The sequence below is a fragment of the Passer domesticus genome, chromosome 24 (genome assembly GCF_036417665.1).
Source record: "Passer domesticus isolate bPasDom1 chromosome 24, bPasDom1.hap1, whole genome shotgun sequence".
NCBI lineage: Eukaryota > Metazoa > Chordata > Aves > Passeriformes > Passeridae > Passer > Passer domesticus.
In genome coordinates, this window is record NC_087497.1 from 4,108,739 (window position 1) to 4,127,429 (window position 18,691).

The following is an 18,691-nucleotide window of genomic DNA, read 5'->3' on the forward strand; positions in this document are numbered from 1 at the left end:
TCCGGCGGGAGCGCTGACCGCCAGCCGCCTCCGAACTATTTCCTGTTGCTGCAGCGTTAATGCTAAACAGACCTTGCTCTCTCTTGCCTCGCTCCAGCCGAGGAGCCGCTGCCTCCTTCCCACCGCGGTGAGTACCAGCCCCGGGCAGCGCGGGGGTCTCGGCACCGCAGCACGGCCGCGGCGGTGTCCAGGCTCGGTTCCGTCCCCGCTCAGCTGCTCTGGGACGCGGGGCAGTGCTGGGGACACGGGGGCTGAGGGCACAGGCTCGGTGACACAGCTCGGGCTGCGGTGGAGGATGCGGAGCGGGAGGCTCGGGGACACGGTGTGGTGCTCGGGGACACGGTGTGGTGCTCGGGGACACGGTGTGGTGCTCGGGGAGTGCGCTGAGCATCTCGGGGCTCGGCTCTTGGGGACCCGCAGGGTCCTGCAGCCAGCCCGACCCCCATCAGCACGGGGCAGGGGATCCCTGGGGTTCCATGGTGGGCTCTGCCCCGCCGCAGCCCCTTGCCGGGCAGGGGCAGGGGCTGGCCGAGCAGCTGCTCCATGGGGAGGACACCCGCCCCTCCTGGGGACCCTGCTGGCCTTGTTTTGGGGTGCCCCACTAGCGGGGCTGCCCAGCTCCAGGGCGTGCTGCGGCCCCTCAGCTCTGGACCGTCCGGGATGGTTTTGCTGATGTGTCACATTTTCTGCATTTCTTTCCTCATTCCTCCCTCTCTGGAGCCGTTTCTGGGAATGAGCTCGTCCCCTGCCAGGGCCAAATTTTCTCCCGCCCTGCCCTGCCCTGTCCGCTGTCCTGCCTCCCATCCTTCCCACTGCCCTGCTGCCCATCCTTCCCGCTGTCCTGCCTCTCATCCTGACCGCTGGCCTGTCCTGGTGGCCTTTGCACTGTGCCTGGCCTTGTCCCTGCCCTGCAGGGTCGCACGGCAAAGGGCCAAGGCTGGAGCTGGGCCGGAGCAGTGTGGGGGACAGGGACAGGGACAGGGACACTGCCCCAGGAGCGTGTGGAGCACACGTGTGTGCCCGTGAGCACCGGCAGCCTGGTGCTGGGACTCTGCTCTGCCCCGTGACCCATCCCATGGCCGGGCATGGGACACAAGCCCTGGCCCGGTGCCACAGATCCGCCTGATTCTGTGGCCAGGAGGAGCCGTATCCGTCCTGGTCCCTCAGGAAGGACAGAGGGTGGTGGGAGTGGGACGGCTCCAGCTCTGCATCCGTGGGGTTCCAGCCCTGGATGGAGCAGCCCAGCCCAGGCACGAGCCCCTGCCCAGCTGGAGCTCATCAAGGAGCCCCTGGGCACACCCGGGCACGGCCTTGAAAGGGACGGGGGGGATCCCGGCTCCTGCAGAGCGTTGCTCAGCCCGTGTCCCGCAGATGCCCTGCACGTGCCATCCCTGGAGCCGCTGAGACCTGCCAGGCACAAGGATGGAGAGCCGCCGGAGGGACATGGAGCTGCTCAGCAACAGCATGGCCGCGTACGCCCACATCCGAGGTGAGGCAGGACGCGTCCCGGAGGTCACCGCGGGCCCCGGCAGGCGCGGGCAGGTCCCTCACCCCCTCTGTTCCCCCCGCAGCCAACCCCGAGAGCTTCGGGCTCTACTTTGTGCTGGGCGTGTGCTTCGGGCTGGTGCTCACGCTGTGCCTGCTGGTGCTGCGCTTGTCCTGCCGGGCCTCCCCACGGCCCCCGGCGCGCCCCGGCGACCTCAGCGAGGACGACGACGACGAGGACGAGGACGAAGAGGACACCGTGGACCGCGCGGCGTCTGAGTCGCTGCTGCCGGTGACCGAGATCCCGCTGGAGAGCCACGGCCCCGGGGACGGGGCGCTGGCCGTGAACGTGTTCGCCTCGGCCGAGGAGCTGGAGCGGGCGCAGCGGCTGGAGGAGCGGGAGCGCATCATCCGCGAGATCTGGCGCAACGGGCAGCCCGACATCCTGGGGTCCGGCACCATCGGCACCCTGGGCCGCGTCCACTACTACTGAGCCCGGCAGCGGCCCTGGCACGGTGTCTGCTCCCCCACGGCTGATCCCACGCCGTGCCAGGAGGGACCGGGGGGGCAGGGGGGCTGCCCCTGAGCTGGCGGAGCTGCCTTGGACCGTCCCTGCAGCACGGAGAGCCAGACCCCGGTGGCACGGGCACGCCCGGGGATGGACTCGCCCCCGCTGCTGTGGGACACGATGCACTTTGAGCCATTGGTACGACGGCTGGCACCAGCCGACAGCCCCGGGACACGCGGGGACAGGGACAAGGACAGGGCAGCCCTTGCTGCGCCGGCGTTTCACCCGTGGGGCAGGGCCGGGCTGTACGTCCGTGTCACCCGTGGGCTCCCGCCCCACAAACATGGTGCTGTTTGTACACGAACTAGAGCCCAGCGTGGCGGCTCCGGCGTTTTGGGGTCCCGGACGCAGCGACGGTCTGGACTCCCCCCCGAGCCAATTCCCTTCCCGTCCCCACTAAAATTAGCCGGGTCTTTTCCGGCGCCGCCCGCCGTGACCCCACGCCCTTTGGCCGGAGCAAGGCGGATGTTCCCGCCGGACTCTGGGCCGGCCGCTGCTCCCCGGGGATGCGGCAGCTCCCGCCGGGCCGAGCCGCATCCTGCCCCATCCCAGCCCGGCCCCGCGGGGAGCCCGGCCCCGCTGCCCCCCTCCCCGGCAGCTTTATAAAAATAGCTCCTTCCCAGGCTGGTCCCCCCCGCCGCCAGCGCCAGCAGGATCCAGATGTTTTCCAGATGTTCTCCAGTGGCTGGAGGCCAGGATGTGCTGGGGCTGGGACTGGAGCTGGCCTGGGAAACTGTGCGGGGGTGGAGGAGGAGGGGGAGGAGGAGGAGGCCCTGTCCCAAGCCTGCCAGGAGCCCTGGAGGGACCCCTTGTGCCATGGTGGGACCCTTTGTGCCTGGCAGGACCAGCCCAGCCCTTCAGGGGCATGGCAGCCAACAGCCCTGAGCAACCCCCACACAGCACTTTGTACACAAAATAGTTTATTTTAAACGATTTCTACAAGTCACGGGGCTGTCGTGCTTCAAGGAGCAGTGCCTGGGTGTGGGGTGGGCGTTGGTATCCGATGGGTGCTGGGGGGCACACGGAACCATGTGCCACCCACCTGCCCCCCCGTGCTAATAGAGCAGCCCCTTCCACACTCGCTCGATCTCCGCCTGTGGGGAGAGGCTGTGATTGTCGGGGGGCACAGGGGACCCCAGACAAGGCAACCCCTGGCAGGGACTCACCTGCAGCGCCTGGCGCTGAGCCCGCTCCTGGCACAGCTCCTGCCGCAGGTCCTGCAGGTCCCGCCTGCAACACGCCAGCGTGGCTCAGCCAGGGCCAGGACAAGCAGCCAGGAGCCGCTGGGGACCCCCTGACACCCCCATCCCCACTCACAGGTGCTGGACTCGCATCAGGTCCACAAGGATGTGCAGGGTGCGGACCTCAGCCTTCAGGTCCTCCAAGGCCAGTGCCCTCCCCTCCAGCCCCTCTGTGCTCCACGGCGGGACAGGCGCCTGCCCCGTGCTGGGGACAGGGGCACAGAGGGCAGCACAGGGCAGCCCCTGGGGCTGCTCCCCACCATGGGGACCCCCCGTGCTCCCCAGGGCCAGGCTGGGTGGCCGCTGGCCTGGGACTCGTGGCCGTGTGGCTGTGGGGTGGCTCAGCCTGGCTGTGGTAACTGACACCATGTTGAAGCCATTGGCATCTGCCAAGGAAAGAGCAGGAATCAGCCCCTGGTGCTGGGCAGGGCCCACCCACCCCTGCATGGCCCCTGCATGGCCCCTGCATGGCCCCTGCATCCTACCTGGGTCACCAGCTCTGCCCCACTCCATGTCAGCTGAGGCGCTGGGGTCACTGGGCCTGGGGACAGCAGAGGTGTGAGTGCACAGCCAGGGAGGTGCCAGCCCCACGCCAAGGCCAGCCATGAGCATGGCACTGGCACTGGGACATCGCAGTGGCCCTGGACACCCCAGCACAGGCACAGGTTTCTTACTTGGAAGCCATCACGGGGGCTGGTTTGGTCTTGGCAGGAATGGGGGGAGCAGGAGCCATCCTCTTGGTGAGTGGGAGCTTGGTGGGCTCCATCCTCGCCAGTGCTGGGAGCTCTGGGGAGAGGAGGCAGGAGCAGGGCTGGGGCCGGGGCCGGCGCTCACGGGAGTGGGGCAGGAAGCGCTTCCTGCCCGTGACGTGCCCTGGCCCAGGCACATCCCTGCCCTTCCCTCTGCTCCAGCCCAGGACTCACCCGGGGGACTCCTGTCCTCACCCTCCTCGTTCTTCTCTCTGGTTGCAGCTGCTGGGGGGCAAAGGGGCTCGTCAGGTTGGGGAGGGAGCCTTGTTCCAGCCTCCCCCAGCCCCACACCAGCCCCGCTGTGGTCGGCGCTTCCTCTGTGTGAGGCGGAGCAGCAGGCAGAGCTGCTGTGAGCTCTGCGGCACGGGCAGGGTGTCATCCTGCCACCGGGGGTGTCACCCTGCCACCATCCCTGGCTCAGCAGCATCCCTGAACTGCTGAACCCTGGGGTCACAGCAGGACAAGCCCACTGGCGTGTGGGACACAGGACATCAGGCCATGGGCAAGTGCCCATGGACCACCCTGTTGTCAGGGCAGGCCCCCCTGTCACCACGGTTGGCCATGCTGTCCCTGGGGAGGGCCACGTTGACCCCATGGTGGGCCAGCAGCCCTGCTGCTGCCTGGTCCCTGCTGCTGCCACCAGCACAGCCCTTGTCACAGAGGCCTCGCAGACACCAGAAATGGTGCTGGTATTACCCACCCAAAGGTGCAGCTGAAGCACCGAGGGCTGCGGGGATGAGAACACCCCAGTCCAAGGCCCCAGTGCTCCTCGGCTCGGGTGGCACAGGGTGACGGTGCCCAGAAGTGCCCAGCATCCTGCCCTCCCTTGCCGGCAGCTCCCCCGGGCCCAGGGCACGGCCCAGCCCTGGAGCACGGTCACACAAGGGCGCTCACCTGGGGGTGATGCCGTGTGCTGTACCCTCCTGCCTGCCGCTGCGGGGCTGCCCCGGGGCTGAGCGGTGCCGTGCCGTGCCAGGCTGTGCCGTGCCAGGCTGCCCCGGCCCCACACCGTGCACGTGATGCCGGAGGAAATCGGCTCCACGCTGGGAAGGAAGTTGAAGCAGAGCGCACCTCAGTGCTGGTCCACGCCGCACCCCTGTGCCCCACGGGGGGCTCCTGCTCCCCGAACCCACCCTGTGCCCTTCCTGGGCTGGATGGGCACCAGGGCCAGGCTCACGGGACTCCCTGTGCTGGGATGGCAGCACTGGTTTTGGCTGGGCGAGAGGCTTTGGGTGAGGGTGGGACCGGAGGGCGCTGGGAGCACGGGCAGGAAGCGCTGGCACAGCAGAGCCCCCCAAAGCCCTGTGTCCTCAGCCACCTCCAGCCTGGAGCTGCCACCCACCTTCTCTGGCCCCGGGCAGGGCTGGGCCACCCGTGCCACCGTGGGGTCTTGCTGCTGGCATTGGGGTTCCTTCCCTGAGTGACAGAGCCGTGGCTGCGGGGGAGCCGGGGCCAGCGCAGGGCCGGAGGCACCGGGCCAGGAGCTCACACTCAGCCGGGCTCACAGCAGTTCTGTCAGCCTGGCTGGAGGGGAAGTGAAACCCAAACCTCAGAGGGGCCGAAACCCACAGACTGTGAGTGCAGGGGTGGTGTGGCCACGCTGCAGCTGTGCCCCCACAGGGAGGAAGGGTCAGTGTGACACCAGGGATCCTGGATGCTCCTGGCCACTGCCCGGGCCAGGACACAGCGTGGGTGTTGCTTTAGGCTGGGAATCAGCTGTGGGGCAGAGAAGGATGGCAGAACACAAATTCCATTGCACTCCCCAGGTGTGCCCACTCAGGCCAAGGAGCTGGGAACTCTGGGCACCCCTTTCCTCAGGCTGGCTCAAGGCTGAGTGTGAAGGGAAGCACCAGCCATTACCCCAGCCCTGTCCCAAGAGCTCTTGGCCAACACCATTACCCACAGCAGCCAGGAAAGCTGAGCTCCTGCAGAGGCTGCACAGGCAGCAGCGCCCAGCAGCCTCCCTGGGGATGGCAGTGAGGGAGAAGCAGCTGCTGCTGGGCACCAGCCAGGGCAGCACACGGGGCTGAAGCTGCCCAGCACCAGGACCAGCCCCTGTGAGCTCCTGGAGGAGCTCGGGTGTGGGAAGGATGGAGCTGCTCCTGTGCTGGGTGACACAATCCCTGCTGGCAGCAGGCAGGGCCTGTGGCTGTGTCACCACTGTCCCCAGGCAGTTACTGCCAAAACAGGGGCTGAATGATCTATTAGTGCATAAAACCCAACAGGGAGTTGTTCCCCTGTTGCTGCTTTCAGGCTCCCACCCAAACTCAGGACACAAACCAAGCAGAGTTACACCTACGACTTATTTTATTGTATTTTATTTGCATAAACAAACTTCGGGGCTTTGCTAAACAGGAACTGTTCAAGTCAAAACAAACCAAACTCTAGCTGGTGTGTGGGGAACAGCACAGCAATCCTGGGGAGAGGGACAGGGGGAGCACGGGCACGGCTGTGCCTCCCCGCCCAGGCTCACGACCTGGCCGGGAACCCTCCACAAACTGCTCCAGAATATCTTTAGAGATAAAAAGAAATGCATCCTAAGGGCCATCCTCAACCAGCTCAGGAGGAATCTGCCTTTTGGTTTTATAAAAAGATTAATAAAAAATATTGAAAAATTCTCATCTCCATTTATATTTTTCCCCAAGAAGAATTCGGAAGTTCCTTAGAAAATTGTGTCACCTTGGAAAGGGCACTCAGGTCACAACCAGCTGCAGGGAGGAAACACAAATGCTACAAGCAGTTTGGGGTCCAGCACACACCAGGCCTAATAGTGAACACAAACAGTGGCCAGAAGTAGGGTGTAATTTTTTTTCCTCTTTTAAACCATGCTAATTTTGTTAACTTCCAACATAAAAGGAAAACAATAATTTTTAAAAGGCCCTAAACTCAACTGTTACATTAAAAAAAGTTTAAAAAAAAAAAAGTCATAGCAGTTTGGTCCCAACAAATGAACATTTAGATGTTTACTCACATGCTTCATTATTTTCTTATTTATAAGAACCAAAAATAGTTTCCAAAATTATCTCTGAATTGATGCTACTACGTATGTAAAGGCCTAAAATAAGCAGAATTTAGAAAATTGAATACACAATAGGGGAGGAAAATTTGAGCGGGCGAGTGAACCCCCGACTATCACTGGGTCAAATTATAAAAGAGAAACAAAATGTCAGGACAGGCGAGGTCAGGTGGGCACAAACTAAAACCACATCGTCCTCAAAGCCTGTTAGCAAAAAATAACCGACCATCCATAAGGTCACAGAGAAGGGAAAATCTGGGGTCTCACCCAGCGCTTGACCGTATCCAGTCCAGAAGGGAAGTCTTTGGGAAGAGAAACTCCAGGAGCGGATCCGAGCGTAAATGATGGATCAGTCCCAGTCCGTGCTTGGGGAGGCTGAACTCTGGAAATGCAGTTAAACAACGTCGGGATGGTTTCCGAGCTGCTCTCCAGGGCTCTGCTCAGCACGTGGGGATCACCCTGACACCCCAGCACCAGCCTGACCCCTCCCCTGCTGCCAGGGCTCCCAGCACCGCGCGGACCCCGCGGCTACTCGGCCGTCGTCTGCAGGGCGTCCTTTTCCTCCCGGTTTTCCGTTCCGCTTTCGTCGTCTTCGATTTCTCCCTCTTCCCCACTGAACTTGTCATGAGCCCACTTGGGGCTGGTGCTGGACTTGCGGAACATGAAGCGGCCTCTTCCCCGGGGGAAGGCGCCACGGCCGCGGCCCCTGTTCACCCACTTGTCCGTGCCCTCGCCCTCGCGGTCGTCGTGCTGCACGGGAAGCCAAGGACAGCAGGTGAGACAGGCTGGCACCGCCCTGCACCGCGCCTCTGCCACCGCCCTTGGGGATCCACTTAATGGGAACCACTCTACGGGGAGCAGGAACGAGCTCTCTTTAGGCAGGAGCCAGCAGCCTCCCGTGAAGCGTCACCCGAAGCCTTACCTGGTGTGGCAGTGACAGCGGGTGCTTTGGCCTCTAAAGCACCTGAGACCTGACACAGCTGGAGCACACGGGTGTCTCAGCACCCAGGTACGTACCAGGTAGTATTTCTTGCTCTTAGGTGTGTACTCAGGGTCCCACTCCTCCTCTCTGCTGCGCTTCTGGAAGTCGTTGTTGCCGCCGCTGTTGCTGTTGTTGTTGCCTGAAAAGTTTCCTCTGCCCCATCCTCTCCCTCGAGCTCTGAACTGCTGCAACAGCAACACAGAGGAGAAAAATAGAACAGCTGCAGAGGCAGAATCCTCCCACCCCAGCCAAGATGCCCAACATTCCATCCAAAACACCTCTCAAACCTATCACTAAAGCAAGAGGACAGCTTTAGCATGGCCGTATCACCACCTGCACGCATGGTTTTGGGGTTTTAGTTCATCTGATCACACACAGCACATCACAGCTCCTGTAAAGCTGATGAAGATCACCTACAGGCATTTCAGGGCAACCCCAAGCAGGTGAGACCCCTCTGTACATGGACTGCACACAGGAGCGTGGCCAAACCCCAGTGGAAGCACAGCGTGTGCTCATCGGGCTGCTCAGCATCACTAATGCACAGAAGCTTCCAGGCTTTGTTCTGCTCCTCCCATCTGGAGTTTGCTGCCCACAGCACACCCCCAGCAGCCTGGTTTATGCCCCAGACTTTGAGTGATTCCACTGGGGCTCATCACCCCAGGGGCTCCTCCTCCAGGGCAGCTTTAACTGAGAACACACAACAGCCACTTCCTGCCCACTCTGGGAATCAACCCTCAGGGCACAGGTGGAGACCATCTGGGCCAGGGGTGCAGAACACTTACAAAGGTTCCTCTCGCTCTTCCTCTCTCATTTGGACCAGAGAATTCCTTAGTCCCAAGCCGGGACTTGTCAAAGCCTGTGGAGCTCTCCTCCCTCTCCTCAGTCTCCTCGGGATACTCCTCTGCTTTGACTGAATGGGAGGACCACGACGACGAGGAGCTGGACCTGGACCTCTCACGCACCCGTCGGTGTTTCCTGTTCCAGGTGGGAACAGAGGGGAGTAGGACACAACAGCATTAGGCACCCAGCTGTGACCCATCACATACAAAACCACTTCTTTACCACTCTCTTGTCACTGCCATGCTTTTCTTTTCCTACTACAACAGGCTTTAACACAGGGCCCAAGACCTCTCCTGAAGGAACTTGTTGCTCCTTCCTAAGGTGTTTACACCACCTGCTCTCAGCTTAGCATGCACCCATGGAGTTTTAGTCAAATGGAAAATTAAGCTTATAGAAAAGGATTAAATGAACATCAAAGCCAAGTGATTTTAACATGGCTGTTTCTCTCTTGACACAACAGGAACAAGAAGGAAAAGTGACTCACCCATCCTGACACATGGAGCTTTCCCATCTACCTTTTACAATTATTTAGTGTTTCTGAGAGATACAATGATAGCGAGACCACACGCAGAGGGGTAGCTCAGGCCACTGGAGGAGTTATGTCACAGGGGCACAACTGTGTGCACAACTGTTGTACATGGTGTTGTCTCCAACCTGAGCAGCAGAGACACGAGAGGCACAAGGAAATGGCTACTGGGTTTCCTACATACTTTTTCTTTGAGCCTTTGTGACTTTTCTCCGTTTTCTCAGCTGATCTTTCCCTTGAGTGACTTGAATCTCTCGAGTCCACCGACTCCCTGGATTTATCGCGTTTAAGATCTCTTTCCTTATGTTTTTTACGGCGTTCAATATCAAGGCGCAGATCAACAGGGTCGTCCTTATATTTCCCTTCAGCCTACAAATGCAGAGGAGAGGGAGGGCAGAGATGAACACAAGGTCTGCAGTGCCCCAGCTCAGCACCATTTACTTTGCTACTGACTGCACAGACTTCTGGAGAACTGGAGTTTAACTGAGCACTAATGAATATTCCATTTTAAGATGTCAAATAATGCACTATTAAAATAAGTCTGCCTTTGTCAGAATTCAATTTTCCTACACTTAAAATCACTGCTTTTTAAACTTTTAATCTCTTCTTTAAACAGCATTAAAATAAACAGTCTGGTAGAGGGGAGGGAGACATGGAGGCTGACATTTATTGTACACCACAGCCAGCAAGGATGTAAACAACTTGGGGATCCCATCCAGCTGATTATGGACCATGAGGACAGTGTGGCAGAGCTCTCTGACAGCCCATGGGTGCACCTGAGGTCCTGCTGACAGTCTCACCTGGGTAGGGGCTAGAGGGAGTTTAATTCCCAGGTCTAGAAGTAACACTCTGGGAGAAGCAAAAGCTCTTTGCTGCTTGGAGCTACCCAGGATTAGTGATCAAGGGGCAGGAGGAGGCAGTGAAAGGCAGCATCCAAGGGGTCTGGGAGAAGGCCAACATCCCATGGACAGGGAGGCATTGCTATGTCTGTCAGGAAGATTTATTCAGTGCAGATGCCACCTACAGCTCCTTCCCCTGGGCTGGAGGGCACCGTGTGACAGGTGCCACAAAGCCCCACAGACACACTGTGTGTGTCTCCACAGTCCTGCCAAGTCTGCTAAAGCAAGCTGGTGTCTCACAGGGCAAAAACCCACCAGCTGCATGAAAAATTAAAACTAAATTTACATTGCTAATTAAAAACAAACATAAAAGACACCTGGCAATGCTTGCTTTGAGTTGTATTTAAATTGGTATTTCAAGAAGGGATTAGGAGTTTATTTGGGAAAGGAGCAGTTGTTGTCCCTGCTCCTCCCTTGAGCCCTGTGGCACCTGGGTGAGATTCTGCTGCCTGCCCTAAGTGACAGTGGCTGTGGTTTGGCAAACAGGTAACTGGGCAGCAGGAAGCCTTACACCATGTTGGTACCAACACCCAGCCTCAGCTACTGCATTTACACAACACTCATCCTGGGAACTGTACAACTTGATATGCAACATACATCAAATTAATCGCCTTCAATTAAATACAAAAGGATTAGTAATTCTCTAGCTGTTAAATTTTTACTTACATGAGTTTCTAACCACTTTTTTGTTTAAATAAATATGTCAAATAACGCAGGAGTGAAAGCAGGCATTTTGTTTTGGTATTTTGCTCTTCTACTTTCCCCAGGCAAAGAGCTTTAATTTCTACTCTGAGAATAAAACTGCTCCCAACACGATGGATGACAGATAAGTGACAAAATCAGCAGCAGCTCCCTTATGTGGCACAGCAAACACCTATTTGGGTTTGGGAGGGCACGTCTGTTTCACGGAAGGCTGGCGAGCTGTTTGGAAACCACGTTTATAACACACTCTGCCAAGCTGATGCTCAGAGTTCAGGCCCATCAAATCCATCTCACCATCGTCCATGTCAAGCCACAAGTGTGTTTGGAAAAAATCGAAAACAAATATGAAACAAGTAAGGTTTCAGCAGGACTGGTTAAAATCTCTTCAATGTAAATATGTATGAAGGTGAATAAACAAAGGTTAAAATTTTAAACATTTTACGTTAAGCCTTTTTTATGATTGTTTACAGTGAGTGCAATGGCTTAACATTCATCTACTCAGCAAAGCTAAAACACTCAATCCCAAATGCTCTGGATCTAAGACAAGTGCTGAATGTTAAAGTAACAGCAATCAACAGAAATGGCACAGTCAGTTGTTAGAACAAAATTTATCAACTGCTTAATAGTGTATCTGCTTTAGCTCAGCATTTAGTTTTACTTTCCTCTCTTTGACATGCATGTCTTTGAAAACATGGTTGGCAAAATTGCACGTAACAATGGAGTTAATCATACTTACAAGCAGAAAAATATCACAAAAAGTCTCTTCTCTCATCATGGGCACTTGTTCCAAAAATCCTCTCTTTTTTCTCAAGCTCACCTCAATTGACTTTGGGGTCATTTACCATAGTCTAACCACTTCACAAAGGTTGTTGATACATTTTTAATAAAAATTAACCCTTTGTAGTTCATTTTTAGAATTATGCCCATCCTTAAAAGAAAAACACAAACTTAAGTAGAGAGTAATTTAAACAAAAACATCACTGTTAAGTTCATGCCCAATGCACTCATTTTGTTGAATTAAACTAATCAGAGTAACAGTTCACCTTGAAGCCAGGATCTCTGGAGCTTTTCGATTCCTCTTGAGAGAATCCATGCTTTCTAAAAGTACTGGGAGATATATCTATCCTCCTAAAGCAAAAAAGAAACAAAACAAAACATTGATATAACCTTGCTCATAAGAAGAACCTGAAAATTTTAGATCAAATGTCCTTCAAAGCAGACCAGTATTTCCAAAGATATTTAGAACTTTTTTGGGTGATGCTAGTTATATACTTGAATTATTCTGGAATTATTCCAGAGTTTAAGAAATGAAATCTGTAATACTTCTGCAATGTTAAGACAACGGTCTAATGGCACCAACCTGTGGATTTCAGGGCTCTTTTTGTTTTTAGCTGCATCTTGTTCCATTCCTTTCTTTAGATATTTGGTAAAGCGTTCGTTCAGCGTCATAGCTGAAGACCCAAAGTGATGCTCTGTCAGGGGTTTGAACAAACAATACCAAAATATCAGTGCCAGTTTTGTAAAAACACAAAGCCCACCCATCCCACACCCTGTTAAAACCCAGCTGCAGGTCAATGAAGCACTGTGGGGATGAGGTCTAATCTTGCTGACAAAAAGCAGTTTCAATTTTTTGTGTTTCAGTGAAATGAACACAACTTCTTTGAGTGAGTCACAAACTCCTCAGAACACAGAATTCTAAGTCCCAGACTCTGAATATTTCTCAGGTAAAAACAAGAACACCTTCTGCCTGTGCAGAGGAGTATTTATGTAAATAAAGATGATTGTGATCATGCTGCTGCTCTCATCTCTGGAACATCTGCTGGATAACAACTCCAGGCATTTTGAGTGCAGGAGTGAACCTTCCCCGAGGACACACGGACTCCTGACCCACCTCTTACATGATGGACTATAGTCACTATGTGCTGAGCAAACAGTTCAGAAGGGCTTCGCTGCGACTGAGCCGACTGGATATGATGGAAAATGGAGCGGAATTCCTGCTCCTTCTTGTTGCTGTGCACGAGATCCCGGCACAGCTTCCGCTCCTGAGCCAGGATCCCACTGGGACTGCAAAAAGAAGAGCCCATGAAACAGAAGAAAATGGGTGAAGGGGAGCAATTTAAGGTGTTTAATTCTGCAGGAGCCGGGAGCTCACTGATGGTTTATGCTGTTATTAGGGAGGCACCCACAAATACTCAAAAGCAAGGAGCTCCTTTAAACATTCCTAAACACACTGCGCTCCAGGTTACTGTGATAATTCAGGCCACTATTCTAATCTGCATGAAGAGTAGTAAAACACATGGCAGATAATCAAAAGGATTTAAGCAGCACAGTAGCTCCCCTGCATAACTCAGCTTCCCTCAGCCAGAAGCCACTGAGTACCTGACTCCATCTGGGGCTCTTCCCAGAGCCTGGTGCATCCTAAACTAATCTTACACAGCAAAGGTTAGGAAAAAGTTAATCTCTAGCTCCCAAAACCACAAACTGTGATGCAATATTGCTTAGCCTTCCTCACACTTGGCAAACACATGGGGATCTCAGGAAGAAAAACAGGAAAAAACATCACTAGTGAGACTGCTCAAAAGCTGTCAGATCCTTACCGTGCCAGATCCTCATCGAAGGAATCCATTCGAATATTGACCTGGGCCTCACGAGTAATGGAAAAGGAGGATTTGCCAGGAGTCAGCCCCTCTACTTTGGTGCCTGGCTTCTCCTTCACCTCGGAAGCCTTCCTTGGTGGAGGGGAAGAGCTTTTTTCCTGGCTTGACTTGTAAGTGGTCACTCTAAAATTCTTTTCAGGTACAAAACCCCTGTGACCAGGTTCAGCTCTCTTGGATCCTGGTCTCTCTTCTTTTTTGGATCTTTCAGAATAGCTTTCCTCCTCCATTTCATCAGGCTTCCTCTGCTTCTCTTTTCCAGGTGGCAGGAACACCACACCTTCCCATTTTCCTGACCTATCCTCTTCTTGGCTTTTACTTGAAGTCGCTACGACTTTAGACATAAATTTGGGCTCATCATCAAACTCCGAATCTTTCCGGCCCTTTGCCTTGTCTTTCTTGTCCTGCTCATCTGTTTCATCTTTCCCATAATGACCTTCCTTGTGGAACTCTGGGACCTTGAGCTTGTCAAAGTCATCCCTGAACTTGTAGCGCTTGGGCGACTGGCTGCCGCGGTATCCCTTCTCCGAGTCAGCTTTCGATCCATACGAGTCAGATTTTGCCTTTCCATCTGTGGATCCCAACTCAGAGAAATTCCCTTTTTCTTTACTTTTTTCTTTCTCAGCATTTGTTACTTTCTGGTCTTTGTCTTTCCCGTTCTCAGTCTTCTGCTCTTCCAGGTACCTGATCATAAAGAGACATTACAGGAGGTTTCTTATTAGAGCTCAATGAGGTCAATTCTTCAGTTCAAAGAGTCAAACTTCAGAGAACACCAAGCTATGCATGTACTGAAAGCTGCCTCTAGGCCCTAAAACAATTAAAATGTCAAGCACATTACTCAGCCAGAATTCAGACTTTTGTTCTCACTAAATTCAACAAATGTACAAGGAGATGGATATGCAGAACTGATGGAATGAGGCTCAAGGACAAATCAAACCCAGCTGACCCACAGATGCATTGGAAGGAAAAGAGGAACATCTTACCCACTCGGTTTATTTACTTACAAACCTGGTTCAGGAGAACAACACATCAAACCTTTCAAATTGGACTGTTCTGCTTTAAACAACACACTGGAAATAAAAGCCTCAAAAGCTACTTCAAATTTGGGATGCAAGTTTCATAGGTAAGCTAAATATTTCATGACAGACTGCAAACACAAATAAAAGCAAACAGGTTAACAGAGGAGAATATGCTGCTGGGAGAGATAAAACACTTCTGTTGAGAACAATTCAGCTGGTTTATAGCATCTGAACAGTTTTAAAGCATTCACAAATCAAAACCCTGGCTCTGTGGGACAGCAGGAAAGCCTGTGGACACCAGCTCCGTGCTCTGGAAAGCCCCAATAAAGAGTCACAGGAGTTTTTAAAATTTTAAAATTTCATATATCCTTAATATAGAATCAGATCAAACCATCTTTAAAAACAATAAAGACTTGAAAGCACTTGTGAATGGTGCTGTATGTTTTAAAACAAAGTGACACCCTTGGGCACAATCTGCAGTGGATTAATCTAGAGACTGATGGAAGCAGATGCCTTCTGCATGGAAAGCTGTCTTCATTTTAGAGATGTATTTGGTGCTTTAGTTTCTCATCCTACCCACACAAACAGGCACGAGCACTGCAGCTGCACCTGCCTCGGGCTGCTTGCAGCACGATATGCAGTAGGATTTAATTAATTTCTTCTAATTTACAATACCTTAAAATTCCAGAAGGCAACACTAAAAATGTCTATAACCAACACATATGTAACTGAGAAATGTGAGCTTCCAGCTGCCAAGAAACCTCCTTGGGCAATCTTCACTTCAAGTATTCATGGGCTATGAACATTTTTGCAGGGAATATACACAATCTTTAGAACTATCCAAGTTGGAAAACCAATTCCAACTTCCCACAACTCTGGGCTGCCTGGGTTTTTTCCATAATTCAGAAAGGCCCAGGCCCAGAACTGGCAGTATGCTGGCACAGCTTCCTAGCTGGAATCTGCCCCAGTCCCTCACCCTGCTCATGGAGCACCCACATGTGCAGCTGGCTCCTCCAAAGTAACCCAAAAAACTAACCCAGCACCACAAAACACATCACTTGCCTCTTGGAGAAGGCTCCTCCGCCGGGAGCTGTGCCCTCCTCCTTCGGAGCGGCACCATACAGCGAACTGACGGGTGTGGGGCTTTTGCACACCGGGCTCTTTCTGCTGGGGCTCATTCCTGCCGAGCCGTGCTCGAAGGGGCTCTGGTGGGAGCCCCCCTGGAAGGAGGTGGAGCCGCTCTGGGCGGCAGAGCCCATGGGGGACGGGCTGGAGCGCGGCGGGCTCGGCTTCTGCACGGGGCTGGGCCGGGGCGAGCGCCGCCGCACCACGACCGACTGCAGCGGGCTCTTGAGGGCAGGGCTGCGCTCCCGGGGGCTCAGCTCCGACACCGACCCTCGGGACGTGGAGCCCGTGCCATAGCTGCTCACATCTTGCCACGGTTTTGATCCCTCGGACGCTTTGGCGTCTTGAGCCCCCGCTCCTGAAAACTGCTGCTCCTTAGACTCGTCTCCTTGGTTATCGCCCGCAGCCTGGGATGCCCGGGCATCCTTGGAGGATGATTTCTTCTCCTTTCCGGATTTACGCTTGGAAGACTCAACCCGACTATGATTCGAGGATGAGCGGGAAGAGGAAGACCTCCTTGACCGGTCAGAAGATGACTTATCAGAATTCCTGGAATGACTTCTGGACCTTGGGGAAGGAGATCTTCTCTTGGGCGAGCGGGAGCGCGACCTCCCCCTGCGAGGGCTGTAGGCCTGCCGGTAGTTTTGCCAGTTGGACCTGTAATTCCCATATCCTCCTCGGTTGTACTGGCCCCAGGGATAAAACCCTCGGTTTCGGCCACGGAAATAATATGGTCTCCTGTATCCTCTGTTATGGCCTCTGAAATCACGGTTCTGATAGACTCGTGGGTGGTTCCTTTCTCTGTTGTGAGATGGAGAATAGGATCTTGAACGAGACCTAGAACTGATAAAAAAAAAAATTACACAAATATTTAAGTATAGTTTCTTTTCATAATTTATTTTTGGAATTTGTTCTTCTGCCACAACTTTTTATTTGAAGATATATTTTAAAAAGACTTGGAAAAATTCATTTCTACGCTTTTAAAAGAAATTCCATTGGTTTACCCTTATCTGATTGAGGTATTACACTTTGCTGTGAACAAACTGCAGTGGAAACAACTTGTACCTGTGATACTGTCAAGTATTTGATCTCAGGATCATTGCAGAGACCATAACAAGCACACACTGCTCTCTATTTTGCTGGGATGAAAATGGCTGCTACCCAGCTTCAGAAAAAGTGACAGAACTCAAGCATCCAGCCCTCAACAGCTCAAGGTCACGGTTATACCTCACCCACAAAGAAGTATATTTTATACAAATCATGCTACTGTTATTGCAACACACCCCAAATCTCCCTCTCTAGTCCCAACTTCAGACGCTCTTTAAAATTCCGATAATCCAGATGAAACCTCACTTTTTAGTCAGGCAAGTTCAATAAATGGCTACACCCCAAGAGCAGCAGGGCAGCAGTGGGGAGAAGGGCACGCTGCCCCGTGGGTTTAAGCTCCCAAAGGTGCATCCCATGGCACCATGCCTCCATCCTGTGGCTCCATCCCATGGCCCCATCCCGTGGAGTTCCCGGGCAGGGACAGCTCTGGGACACCTCTGCCAGGCACCACCAGGTGCCGCTGTGGACGGCCCTGCCTGCCTCCACAAAACCCGAATCCAGGAAAGCACAAACCCTGGAAAAACGCAGATTCCAGTGACTAAGTGTCCCAACAGCTTCCCCCATTAAATTGCTGCGGTTGTGTAACTGTTTAAAGGTCCTGCTGTAGCTCAGATGCCAGAGCTACAGGAAGGACTGGCCAAACTAGGAAGTTGAAAAAGAAAAGAGATTTTTCCGAATGGAATTTCAGTAAATAACATTCATTGGAACAGTTTCCACAGCCCTCTCTTGCATTCCAAGCTCTGGCTCTGACACACACGTTGGTGGTACTCCAATGGACATGAACTTCCCCACACAGATCTCAGTGCTGCTCCTCACATCCCAAACCCCTGGAACCAAGGGAGAACAACCTGCTGTTGGGATTCCTACACAGTCAGCACACATGTGCAGTCAGAGATGAACTTTAGTTCTATTTTAATTTCTTCCTCCTACCAAACAGGTCACAGTTTAGCAGGAAACTCTTATTCATACTCCAATCATTGCTAACAAACAGCTTAATGACCATTTTAACAGATTTTTCCATCCTTCAAACAAGCAAAAAAAACTTATCTGAGACACTTCTTCATTCAAACAACAGTGACCAGAAGAAAAAGCAGAGAGGAGGAGGCAAGGACCAGTTATAAGAAGCTCTAGTCCAAGGCATGAGGAACAGAGACGCTCAATTTTCAGACAACTGCTGCATCTGTGATCAATTATCAACAAGGACCTGTCGTACAACGCTTCCAAAATCTGTTCTAGTGATTCAGAGAGGCTGCAGCAGGAAGATTTCACTCCAAAACTTGCAGACTATTTACCAGAAATCTTTTTAGACAAATACAGTAAAAGTTATGCAGTAAAAGAAAAACCAAAAGTGATAATTCCCCCAACTCTGCCAGCCCCCAGAACTGCAGGCACTGCACTGCTCCAGGGCTAAATCCTCAGCATTTACAAGAAGTGAGAAATAAAGTCATAAAGAAAGCAGAAGATATTAGGCAGACTCCAAGACAGCACTGTAACTTAGGAGAAACAGCAAACCTACCAAAAGAAGAATAAAACAATTTGTGGTGCATCCTCAAGTACACAGCAATGGCCTTTTAAGCTGAGATCCCACCAGACCTACCTTGGAGCACATCCCAAGGCCAGGCAGGGGGGCTGGGCAGGGCCGACCCCCTCCATTCAGACTCTTTTTATAAAAAAAGGAATTATTTATAAAGCAGAAGTAGCTTCAGCAGCAGCACAGAGGAAACAATCATGTTTGCACAGGGTGCCTTTTTCTCAACTGCCAAAGCTCCTCCACAGCT

The 18,691-nt window shown here is 53.5% G+C and overlaps 3 protein-coding genes across 6 annotated transcripts in view; 1 reads left to right on the plus strand and 2 right to left on the minus strand.

The window, feature by feature from the left end:
• On the plus strand, positions 1-7,009 carry EVA1B (eva-1 homolog B). Its single transcript, XM_064398610.1, has 3 exons — positions 1-127; positions 1,372-1,489; positions 1,572-7,009. Exons 2-3 carry the CDS (start codon positions 1,423-1,425, stop codon positions 1,976-1,978), a joined length of 474 nt encoding a protein of 157 aa, XP_064254680.1. The 5' UTR covers positions 1-127; positions 1,372-1,422; the 3' UTR covers positions 1,979-7,009.
• Positions 3,367-5,119, minus strand: LOC135285867 (SH3 domain-containing kinase-binding protein 1-like). 2 transcript variants are annotated; one of them, XM_064398608.1, is made up of 5 exons: positions 4,938-5,119; positions 4,218-4,268; positions 3,969-4,080; positions 3,780-3,835; positions 3,367-3,680 (listed from the first exon to the last, which is right to left on the minus strand). In XM_064398608.1, exons 3-5 carry the CDS (start codon positions 4,058-4,060, stop codon positions 3,367-3,369), a joined length of 462 nt encoding a protein of 153 aa, XP_064254678.1. In that variant the 5' UTR covers positions 4,061-4,080; positions 4,218-4,268; positions 4,938-5,119. The 2 variants fall into 2 exon arrangements, with proteins under 2 accessions (XP_064254678.1, XP_064254677.1); XM_064398607.1 differs by lacking the exon at positions 4,938-5,119 and having other exon boundaries at positions 4,218-4,638.
• Positions 6,333-18,691, minus strand: part of THRAP3 (thyroid hormone receptor associated protein 3) — a 25,930-nt gene continuing 13,571 nt past the window's right edge. For 2 of the 3 annotated variants that reach the window (XM_064398604.1, XM_064398605.1), the window contains 9 exons: positions 15,744-16,649; positions 13,606-14,346; positions 12,900-13,072; positions 12,369-12,480; positions 12,052-12,136; positions 9,592-9,776; positions 8,824-9,016; positions 8,077-8,226; positions 6,333-7,809 (listed from right to left, as the gene is read on the minus strand). In XM_064398604.1, coding sequence (XP_064254674.1) covers positions 7,588-7,809; positions 8,077-8,226; positions 8,824-9,016; positions 9,592-9,776; positions 12,052-12,136; positions 12,369-12,480; positions 12,900-13,072; positions 13,606-14,346; positions 15,744-16,649 — 2,767 coding nt within the window. In that variant the 3' untranslated portion in view covers positions 6,333-7,587. The remainder of the gene's footprint in view (positions 7,810-8,076; positions 8,227-8,823; positions 9,017-9,591; positions 9,777-12,051; positions 12,137-12,368; positions 12,481-12,899; positions 13,073-13,605; positions 14,347-15,743; positions 16,650-18,691) is intronic. The other variant, XM_064398606.1, reaches the window with a different exon arrangement.